Below are 12,522 nucleotides of genomic sequence, written 5' to 3' on the forward strand. Positions count from 1 at the left end.
GCTTCTCCACTGGGAGAAGGTATGGATTTATCAGGGAATGAGGCAGAAGGAAAAAACTTGCTCTACCTGTTAGCCCTAACCAGTGTACTGGCCTGCTATGCCACAGAACTGCGTAACTCTTTTTCAGACCAGGATGGCATACATCTACATGACAATTCATTATTCACTGTTTACAGAGACCCATATGTTTAATGATTGTAAGCATGTGCCTTTGTGTATTAGCCACTGTGGAGATGCATGGAAGAACGTGTTTCCTGGCCCAGTCGATCCATAAGTTATTTTGGGATACAGGCAAATGAAATTAAAGGCTGGAGAGAGAAAAATAAGTTGACAGAGAAGTTGGGATATTGATATCCTGAAGTTTCACAGATGATCTGTATAAACAATTTTTTCCAAGCCATTAGAAAAATAAGAAATTATCATATAAATTCATTTAGACATCCTTGATCTCTGCCTTTATTGGGAAACTGCTTTCCTGCAGATTTCTTTTCAAAATAGGGTTTTGACTGGTTGTGAGCCTATTCACCATTCTCACTAACAAATTCTAGGGCAAAGAAGGTGAGGAATATTCTCTTGAAATACCTATAGAAGAAGTATGCTATATCCAATGCTGGTGTCACTGCAGAGCAGATACCTGGACTGTCATGCAGAGAAGCAGCAATGTTGTCAAAAGATATTTCTAAGTAGGTTTTCAAACTTATTGCAGCGTACACATGTCTGATCACAGAGGTAAAATGAGGAGAACCTAATGTGTAGGCATACGTGCATGGTATCTGTGTATGTATGTAAAAGACATGTAATATGTCCATTAAATACATACAGCTCCTGTGATTTTCAATCAAATCAGCTCTCAACCCCTCATTCATCCTATATACAGGCTAGGTGCATGACATGTATGGTAAAATGTCTTTTGGAGAACATGGGAAACACGAACTGACTGGTATTCAAGGACATTGTGATTTTATATCTAGAGAAACCTTGGGCAGATGACAGTTGACATAGCTATTCCGGTTTTACTGCCGGTTACTGTAAAAAGATTCCAGTAGTTTTCATTCAGAAGTAAAACAAGGAGGGGGAAGGTGTTTATTTTTATCTTAAAATAAACTAGAGCTAGGACACTCACCTATTACACAGAATGGTTTCCTTGCAAAGCGCAGTCTTCCTTGCCATCCTCGGTATCGACAACAGCATCCAGCAGACCAGATACGAATAATAAATTCCAAACCAAAGACAACAATCATGACAAATTCCTAGAAATGGTAAATAAGAAAAATGCCCGTTACAGATAAACAATGCTAAAGCATCAGGAAACTTATGACCATTGTTTGTGTCTATCAATCCACCCTGAGCATCTGAAGATCCCAAGCCAAACTTGGGAACCTGCTCCCCAGAAGCATCTACACATCTACAAGAAGTATCTTGTACAGTCCCCATCATCTACAGTCCCCAGAGCTTCCTAGTGAATGGTCCAGGTCTAACCTGAATACCATTAAATATCGCCTAACATTGGCTAAGAAATATGAAACACTGAAGAACTGAATCATACACAAAAAATGTCAGAGCTAACTACTCAGAGACTTTGGATACTGCGGGTCAGACCATAGGTAATTTAGACAACTAGTGAAGAATATGTTCCATATTCACATCCATAAAATTAGTTTAAAGGTGAAATGTTTTGGGAGATATGTTCCCATTGCTGCAATATACACGTGAAGTGACTGAGATGATGCAGAAGCATTTAGGAAACAAATTTGTTCTCAGAAGTACATTAAGATACATGAAAGAAGTACGTTAAGATACATGAAAGTGTAATTACATACAACGGGTATGTAATTGTTTGTAAGGTAGTAAATGAATGTGTCCACTAGGCATAACTTTCCCTGGACAATTTGTGAATGAAAGTATTTATAAATCTTGCCTTGACTGTTTGGCTTGCTTTTCTTTCACATTGGAACCTTCTTTAAGACTGTCTATTTTAATAACATCAACCTGTATTTATGCAATTTTTTTTCTAAGAAAGTTTTCATGACAACAGTGAGGTCAACAGGGTTGCAGTAATAGAGTAATTCAGTTCCATACCCTAAGGAAATCTAAGTGCATACACTGTGGAGTGATATAGTACATACACACTGGTATGGAATTATAATTTTAGGTACTCTTCTGGAATAGCATCATAAAGTTCTGAGTTTTGGAATGACAAAATAAAAATTTTTGTGTTCACCAAAAGGAGAAAAGTACTTGATGGAGTTTCTTCAACAGCTCATCAAGAAGAGGATGGAAGTTGTGTTTTATTTGGCAGTTGAACGTATTTTCTTGTCCAGAAGTAAAATGTTCTTTGTCAGCCAATTAATTTATTATTCCTGCAGGATAAGGACTAGTGTGGTACTGGTAAGAAAGGACTGCAAATGAATTAGAGGAATATTTGCAATGGTAGAGTTGATCCAGTATTGACTTTTCCCCAATAAACACTTTTCATGCTTTTAGACTGTGAGACCCTACAACTCTACAAGCCAATAAGGTTGTAAATATAATATATGTCTACTCAGGCATTAATTTACCTGAACAATTGGCAAACAAATTATTAACGTTGTTTCGTGTTATGGTGCTTTCCTAGGTTATGATTAGTGGAAGTACATTGAAACATTGCGAATTTAATTGCTTTTGCCATCATAGAACAATTTGAAAACACAATATTCCTTCCTAAAACATGTCAGCTTGTTTAACTACATTACATTGAAAGCACTTTTAGAGCCTTCTTCAGTGTCTTCCTTTGAGTTTTGTAAATCCCAGGCTGAATGCCTAAATCACAAAAGCAGAACAATGTCCCTCTGCTAAAACATTGCTAAAGAAAATGTCATACTTTTTATTAGCAAAGAACACAAGGAAAAATGAGTGTGATTGTTTAATATTTTCTTTTTATTCCACTACAAGAAACTTCAACTTAATTCCATGGACAGTGTTATTACACAGCCTCAGAAAGGATTATGTACAAAATTGAGAAAGTTCCCCATATAGTAACAATAATTCTTAATAGTTGGCTACCGTGTGGTACATTTCCTTGTAGGAAATTCTGTGTAGGCCAAGACTAAAATGGACAGTAAGCCAACTGGAAAAAAGGAAGAATACATATTTTAGTTATTTAACTACCACTTTTATAGAGGTAGTGAAATCATGGATTGTGAAATCTGGTTTACACATTGTTATATGATGTCTCTGAATTTATGGGGGTTTGATGGCAGGCACCCAAGCCATCCAACATCTGATTCTCCTAATGGAGTTTCTTCTTTGGTGCAGGGGTAAGAGATACAGAAGGAGAGAAGGTCTGTGAAGCATGGAAAATTCTTTGCTTCCAATAAAATCCTTTCCTTGTTAAAATTTAATCACATTTCATTTGACTAAAGTTTGGTGTTTCCCTGGAAAACATATTATATGTACAGATGGGTGATGTGCTTTGTAAGTACACTGAAATTGTCACTGACGTCTTACAAGAGATGATCCACACATGCAGGAGTGTGTCCTCTACCATACTCTAGACCTCAGCAGGGCCTCTGATGAAAAACTGGCAAGAACAGAAAGTACTTAATGAACCTGGAAGGACTAGTCCACAGCTACAATTCAGTTAAATTAGTATCACAATGGTAGAAGTACAAAAGAGGTAATTTTTTTGGAAGTTCACTCTTCTGGTTCCTACCAGTGCTTTACAGCTTTGTATTCATCACCTGTATGGCTATGTGCTATGCTTGCTCAGTTATACAAAAATGAAAAAAGTAATTGTGTGCTGAAAACACGTGCTTGAGTGTCTCTGTACTACATGATGCTCTTTTATGTCAGAGACAGAAATCCTATTTGTCCCTCACACACAAATACATATACTACAAAGAGAAACTTCTTGGAGATACATCTATTTTGGGAGAGAAAAGGAGTAAAAGGATACTTTTCTCAGCATTTTTTTTGTGCAGGTGGGGTAAGAATATAAGATTTTTTTAAGAAACAATGTGAAATATTTCTGTTCATTCCTTGAGAAAAATAGTTACAATTTCTAGCACCATTAAAATTTATGCATGGCGATATTCCCTCAGTATTAACTAAAGTTTCTGCTACTAAGTAAATTTTAAAAAGAGCCACTGTAGTTACAGTAAGTGAGATTAAATACAGAAAATATGGCTCTGTGCACTTGGAAGTTAAAAGAATTGCTGATTTTAACAATACTATATATGATTTTCTTCCACCAATATCAAATTTCTAGAGGTTTTAAAGTACATTATAACCTTTAATATAGAAAAAACACTGAACAAAGTGTAGATGAGGTTTCACACTTATTTTTGCACTTCCTGAAATAGTTGTGTTTCAAACTGATCCTTAAATGCTGGTGACTCCTACTTCCTTGAAGAACAACTGATTTTAAAGGGAATACATATAACAATTAAGTCTAAGGGAAAACGATTTTCCTAAAAAATGTGAATGCATTGAAACAGAACTCTTCACAGTAGTATATATGACAGCTTTGTTGTATTTTAGATTGGTCTGGGTCAAAAACAGAGACAAAGAATCCTACACCACTGTGTAAAAAAGAAGTGTTTTAGTAACCAGGGCACGTGGTCACAATGTACAGGCAAATCTCTGTCAAGGTTAATGCAGGGCAGGGAATGACATTATCTTTTTTCCTATGGCAACTGTATAGTCACAAGGTACTTCGTTTTCCATGGATAAAAATTGGAAGAATGAATCCCAAACAAGATCGAGATTTCTACTTTTATTTTTTTTTTTTAATTTCATTTGGAAGGCTTCTTGCAAACTTAAACATAAATCTAGGCACTTAAATAACTTGGGTTTAGTTCCTTAGGAATTGGAACAGAAGATCAGAGCATAATTGGAAAGGCATGTGACAGAATATCTCATTAGACTTCATATGATTTGTAGACCTGGTGTAGAAATGATGCATTCCTGTATCTCTATCCTACATATAAATGATGGAGTTGCATTAATTTTGAATTCCTTATGTGATATGAGTTACAACATTTACATCAGAATCAGAAAATCCTGCATTCTTGATAAATCTGGTCTCTTCAAAATTCAGCAAGGCTGTATTTGAATTGATGAACAAGTTTAGATTTACTGGAAACCCAACACTTCCCTTCCAATGTAGAGCAGAGGTGCATTGGCCTTTGCCATTTCTTGCTTTTTCCACATCTTGTCATCCTTTTCCAATCACAGCTGCCTCTGGCCTTGCACCACAGTTACCACAATCTGTCACTTTTTTGGCTATTTAAACTCACAGTTACCACCCCCCAGTAACTGCTATGGTGGTTCACACAGTGGAAAGTTCTTCTTCCTTCTCAAAGCACAATTCATCCAAACAAATGAACTTTTCATTCTGAAGTGTTTCCGCACACACAGCTCCAGTTGACTTGGGGAACCATGCATACACAACAGTAGCAAGGTTGAAACATATAGGCTTGAAAAGTTCAGTTGCTTTTGGTGTGAGGAACACAGGTATCAGAGTACTCCTTAAGTTTTTTTACATGTGTGTGCCTGGGTTGTTATACCACTGGAATGACGAAGGTCACACAAATGGCAGGAAAGGAAAATAAGAGGTCATCCAGAGCAACATTTCTGTTAACAAAAGGTCCTGGAGGACTCTTATCAACAGGGTTGATAATTAGCCAAATCAAGCATACTTTGTACAATCCAGCTACATAAGCATATTTTCCCCCTTTCTTTCCCCCATCTAATTAGGATACAAGAGATGATTCGTTGAAATTGTTTACATTAATATGCTTTTCATGTAGTTTTTAATGATAAGGATTTCCCTAAGCAAAACATTATAACAGCAAAAAAAGATCTTATATCATAGTTTCTTACTCTTTAGTATAACAGGTTATTAAAAGTTTAAACAATTTGCTGATGATGAATCCAGGTGCCTTCACTGCAGACTGTAGTTTCTGGGAATTAGAGCCATTTTTGCGATAAGAAAATTACCAAAGTTGAGCACTTTGTGCTATTCAAGGATGCTCCCGGTTATTTCGCAACTTGCAAATGAGCTAATGTTTGCTACAAGAAATTCACCCACAAGACAATATCTCTGCTGTTATTTTAATTATATTCCTGCTATGGAAGTTGTGATGTTAATTATTCTAAAGGCTAATGAAGTAGCACGAAAGAACTGCAGACTGACATAAAGAGCTGCTTGCCTTGAACTCATAGGAGGACTGGGTCTATAAGAGACATTGTCAGAAGCCCAAGAAATGGACAAGAATAGATCAAATTAATCCTCTGAAATAAGCTTTAATAGAGCCACAAGTGTTTCTCCTCTGAAGACAGCATCTCTGCAGTGTAGCTGCACTACAGATTCTTGTCTAGTGTAAATCAGCCAGCATTGCTCCACTAACACAACAGCAGGAACAGAAGGAGCAATGTCATCTGATACAGCTGGGGATATATCTCTTCTTCCCTAAAAACTCATAAACAGGCAAGTCCAGTGTTTCCAAATCAGAGAAGTCTAGTGTTTCCACATCAGTTTGAAAGGAGGGAGAATAAACATGTTCTCATACTTTAATGTATGGTTGATTGGTTTAAGAACGCCACCAGCTGCAAAAATATCTTTATGGTGATACATGAATAGTTGATACTATCCAAATAGCAATGCTTTATTACTCATAGTCAAAGAGAATGAGATTGTTTCATCATTCAATTAAAGCAAGAACAGAACATGTCACCTTCTCAATAATATCCCTCTCTCAAGCAAAAAAACCTCAACACCCTACTGATTCCAGGTACTGAGCATCAAAAGTGGGCTCTACACTTTAAAGAGATGCTATTGGCATGTGAGGGGAAGCACGACATTAGTCTGTTCAATGAAACTTGAGGAAGGTTTGAGTTTTAAATAGTTATGATGCAGAAGCTGGTGTAGGACTACAGACAATTCTGTTATATTGGCTACTTTCTGGATAGAAACAATTAGATAAGAATATGTGCATGCTTCATAGTTTAAAATAATAGTACAAATTGAACACATTTGTGTTATTCCTGGTTCAGCATTAAAACAGGAGATCCTTTGTCTAAACAGCTAACAAATATATCTGCATGTGGATACACGGACTTAGGAAACTAATGTTTTAATTCTTTCCAACTGCAGTTTAACAAAGGGAGAGACAGCCATAAATCCAAAAACATAACCCAGAATAGACCCTATTAGTGGCATATAAATCACAACCAGAGACTCCAGTTCAGTTCCCAGTGCAATACACAATAAGCATGAAGTGAAATTTATGCACCTTTTTATCATTTATCAGTTTTATAATGAATGTGAAACTTTTACTGCACTCACTTTTCCAAATTATGACTAAGATTTTCCATGTAGATTCTACACTATTAGAGGATTATTGAGAAATCAGTCCTGTGACTTTTAATCTAATACACAGCTACAAGGATATTGATATAATATTAAAATCCCCCTTATATGCTTAGTCCACATGTTATATAGAACTTCTGCTATCCAACTCTCTTTTATGTTTTTGTGTTTATACCTGAAATGGCACCCATCAGTCATGAGTCTTACTTATTTGCTTGCAACAGAAAACAGCAGAGAATTTTAATGTCAAGTAAAACCAGTTTTAAATCAGATAGTACAACCCAGCACCAGAATGACATAGATTAATTATGTTTTTCATAATCTCTTATAGTATTTACCATTTCAGACACAACACACGATTCCTATCACTGAAACTGTGCTAACCTTCCTCAGCATGTACTGCCTTCCCAGAGCAGCAGACCCCCTTCACACCACCATCATGGACCAACAGCTGAGGACCTGCCAGTGCCAGAGGAATGAGTGCTACAGAGGTGCACTGTCCATCACGATTATCATGATGTCAATCAATGTACATATGGACAAGCAGATCCCCAAACTCCTTTTGGCTTTTGGTGGACATGGCTCTTCTAGGAACACCCTGCTGATCACTGAAACTCCTATTTCAAATTGGGAAAATGGCAATGGGAAAACTGACTTATCTACGTCTATCCTGCTCTTCCCCAGATACTGCATCACCTTTAAATGTTTAAATGGCATTTTTCAGCAATTTGCACTCATTGCTTTGTGCCATCCCATTTGTTTGTGTGTCAGGTACAACTACGCTTTTGAGAGAGCTCTCTAAAGGAGGTGATAGTTATAAAACTCACACTATAGAATAATTTTCAATTTTTCAAAATTTTTTTTACCCTTTGTGCTTGTTCACATTTTGTTTCTCTGTAGTGAGATATCAGCAGTAAAATAGTCTAACTTTGGTTTTAAAATTGTCCTCATATTGCTAACAATGACACTCTGTACAGCTGTACCCAAGCCTTTGCGTTTCCTTTGTGATTTGTTCACGCATTTTTTTTCTGCTATAGTCACATTTCTGATGTCACGTGTCAGAGGCAGACGTTCAAGCACATGTCTCTGTAGCAACAGAGCTCTCAAATTTTCCTTTTGAAAAGTTTGTAAAGAATTTTGTATCTCTTCTCTGTCCAAAAGAAATATGCAATGGTCCTCAGAACTCTGAATCCTTTTATTCTCTGGCATCCATGTTGATTTTGTATTGATGCAAGGGGTTTAGGTGAATTGTTACAGCTGATCACATGTATGTGAATTAATTGATAACATTTGACATGCAGTATAGCAGAGCAGAACAGCATATTCATTCTTTTATTCTTTTGTCTCAGCATGTTCAGAGTTGTTAAATCCCAGAGACTGCAAATGATATTTGCAGAGTTCTTTTTTAAGTTACCTTTTCCTACAATGTCCCAGTTCTCAAAGCTCATTAAGAGAGCTTCTCTAGGCATCCATCTGTCCACGTTCTGATCACTGAGAGACCTGTATGCATCTTGGTTGATATACCCTGAAACTGGTTGACATTACTAGTACCAAACTTTTTCAGAAAACAACTTTAAGAAAGTGTTTTCTGACAGTTTGTAACTTTTGACAAACTGGACTTGGTAGGCACTGTACCCAGTCTTCCAAATCCTGCTCCTGTATTTAGTTTCTCAAAGATATTACCTCAGCAAACATTTCTTCTACTTGAACAAGTCTTTGGTTACAATATTTTTATTCAGTTCCTTAGGTTCAGTGAAAAAGTTGACTTGGTCCCCTCTTTTTTTTGATCCAGTAACTACAATTTGAGACCCAGTATATCAAGTCTTGTGTTTTACATATCATGCCATTTGCTGTCTGTTCTGCAGCTTTTCCTTCTACCTTTTTTCTAGGAGTATGGTCTCTTAGAAAAAGAAAAGAACAAGCCTCTTCCACATCCTCTCAAAAACATACATATATCTTTGTGAGACATACATTTCCTGTGATCATATCTTCATACGGTACAATCAGCCAATTCCTGTCTGGTTCAGATTTGATACCAAAGTTATTATCCTGTCCATGACGTACACCCTTTCCTCAGGCACTTCATGGAAGCCTGCAAGTTTAAAATGGCCAGTACTTATTTTGCTACTTCATCTTTGTAGTTCATCCACTGTTCACAGTCCTCAGGATTGAACTTAGTTCCAGTGTATGTCTATGTATTTACCATCACCTTCACTTTAAACTCTGTGTGGATTTTTGTATTGTAGGTATGTCTGCTCTGAATCCTTACAGATTTTTTTAAATTTTTTTTTTATATTTTGATATTTATTTGCTTGACTTTGCAGTTTCTAAACTAAATTTAGTGAACAAATTTCTCCTCTCACTTGAGGAAAATTCACCTTTTGACTGCAGTAAGCTGTGTCTTCGCATTCTTTGTCACATCTATGCAAAGTGACTGACTGGACTGTAGTTTCTGTCTGTTACTCAGATAGTGGATGTTTCATCTTTCATATCACTGATGTGCAGTCTTCTTCAGCATTGTTTTCTGTTTAATATTTAATGGTCTGTAGATTTTTTTTCCATACATATTATTTATAACCATGTACTTAAATTTTCCTCTGGGGACATATTCTGTATTTCCATTTGGCAAATCATTGTGTCCCTGACAAGGCTCAGGTCTGAATTTCTGATAGAGAGTTTGATATCTATCCATTTTTACTGTTGCAATTTAAAGTGTTTGTTGCCTGTTTTAAGGAGGTAGCTCTTGATCTCCATACAAAAACAACTTTGGATCCTTTTTAAACTCTGACATAAAGCCAATAAAATTTGATACTGCAGGGTGTGGCATAAACTATAACAAATCTACATCTATGGAAAATATTACACCTATGACTTGGAAGCGATTTCCCATGTTACCTTGTTATCATTTAAGATGAAAAAAAAGGAGGAGGACACATCATGGAAGAGTAGCTGTGCAGGTAGAGTTGTTTGCTTGTCCCTAAAAGAGGTCAAGGACAGCTGGTTCTGTCCTTTAGCACAATGTGTTAATTAACCTAAAAGGAGATATGCTTTTCTGTACTCAAAGAATTATATCCCTATTAATCCAAATCCTGACACCCCATCTCTAGCATCTAATCCACCCTATTTTCCACTCTTAATCTCAAAATCCCTAGAGATTCTGTGTTCTCCTAGAGAAAGCAGCCCCTGAATGGCTGGTTGAAAGGCTCTCTTCCAGATAATGTGAATGGTCCTTTCCCTCTTAAAAATGTGGTCTCCACCCTTGAATGCTAATCTTCCTTGTTTTGGGAAACAAAGGGAATGAGAAATTGATTGTTCACAGCACTAGTATCTTCTCTCCTGCATTTAGCCATATAATGACATTGACAAGACAAGCTAAGTGACAGCTCTTATATGGGAACATATAACAATAATAAAACAGAATATAATGTACCTATTTAGAAAATCAACACTGGCTTTCTTGCTACAACTTAGTCATTTCAATACTAAAATTGTTACTAGGTCATGAACTTGTTACATTTAACACTGTTTGTGGTTTTGCTATTTCCATCCATCTTTCTTCACTACCAAGTACCACCCATTTCTCTATACATGCCCTGTTCATTCAGAGAAATGGAAAGTAATTTCGTGGATGGTATTTCACCCAGCGGACATTTGACTTGTGGCCACTCCAGTGATCTTAACACTGCACAGTAAACGCAGATTTCTTGTTGGAGCATAATTGTTTGGTAGTTTTGCCTGCCTTGGAATTGCTCTGGCAGTGACTGAATCTCTCTTGCCTTCTACTGCATTTACTGCTGAATGCTGTAGCACTTGAGGTAACTCTTCATACCTATCCTACCTTCTTCAAGTAATTCAGTTATGAGGTTTTTCTTTGTCCTGATTGCAGATCACATATAATAGCACAGTTTTAGTCATCGTTAGTCATCAAATCCATTTACGTTTTCCCAGTAGAACTATAATATATTGCATTTTTAATTACAATAGAAAAACTATTCTGTTCAATGTGTGATTTTTCAATCTTTGCTTTACAAAGGCTATTTCTACTTAATTCAGAATAAAAGAAAGGAAAAAACATTACTGACAATGTAACCAGTCTCAGAAACATTTCAATAATAAGCTTACGCCAGTATTGAGACATCTTTGTTCTCTGATGTGTTGGAAGTGTATTTATCATCCTCAGCATTGTTGACAATATATAGATACATTCAGAGCTTTATGTGCAGTGCTGTGTTCCTTTGTTATGAAATAATTTATATGGTTACTTTCATCTCTCTCCATAGCTACAGTGTGTACTTGTTTGTTATAGAGTTTTTAAATAATTCCACCTTTTCATTTCAGTTTTTGCTGCCTGTCAGACTTTCTTCTAATAACTTTTAAATACATTCAGCATTTAAATTTCCAACGGTAAGTCTGTTCTGTTTGCACACAGTTTCACAAGCAGTTCTGATGAGATCAACTCCAAATTTTTATAGCAACATCAGCTCTAATCTAGTGAAATCAGCATACATAAAAGGAGAGTATCAATTTAATCAGCAAAGGCATGAAAATATTTATAATATTAGAATATAATATATAAATATTTTTATAATATTAATAATTTCTCACAATATTTAATATATTATAAGGTAAGATTATTTTCAAATCTAACAGCTGGTTTATTATGACATGGCTGAATTGTTTTATGCTCATACTATCACCTTATATAATATTAGTGTTTAGAAATCCAAAAAAGACTGAAAACATGAAGGTGTCGATGTTATCAACATTGCAATTCCCTCTCTTATTCTGTCTTTGATAACATCAGTGTTTTATGTCTAATGTAATTTTCCAGAGGTTTCTATGAAGAATTTTGAAATTTCAAAGCAATGGTTCAGTTTGGGAAAGAAAACATTGGAAATTAGTCTTTCTTGAGAAATACTGATTTTGAGTTTTGACAAACTCACTTTTTTTTTAGCTCAGGGATCAGTTAATCTGTTTTTCTCAGAAGAAGACTCAACAAAACTGCAATAACATGGTCTATACCCTGCCTTTTTAAGAAATGTGTCTATAATTGAAATCTTTCAATATCATTCAGTTTTTCTTTTTATGCCTTGATAGCTGGTCCTACAGAGTCATCCATTCAGTCCTGTATCAGGTCTGATAGTCTTTCATCCAAGCATGGCAAGAGGATT

The 12,522-nt window shown here is 36.0% G+C and overlaps 1 protein-coding gene across 1 annotated transcript in view; it reads right to left on the reverse strand.

Annotated features, from left to right (window-relative positions):
* Nucleotides 1–12,522, reverse strand: part of KCNQ5 (potassium voltage-gated channel subfamily Q member 5) — a 103,090-nt gene that overhangs the window by 70,737 nt on the left and 19,831 nt on the right. Inside the window, exon 3 of the mRNA XM_025895698.2 lies at nt 1,124–1,250. Coding sequence (XP_025751483.2) covers nt 1,124–1,250 — 127 coding nt within the window. The remainder of the gene's footprint in view (nt 1–1,123; nt 1,251–12,522) is intronic.

Source organism: Manacus vitellinus, unplaced genomic scaffold, assembly GCF_001715985.3.
Source record: "Manacus vitellinus isolate BGI_N305 unplaced genomic scaffold, ASM171598v3 scaffold_4_pilon, whole genome shotgun sequence".
In the NCBI taxonomy this organism is placed as follows: Eukaryota; Metazoa; Chordata; class Aves; order Passeriformes; family Pipridae; genus Manacus; species Manacus vitellinus.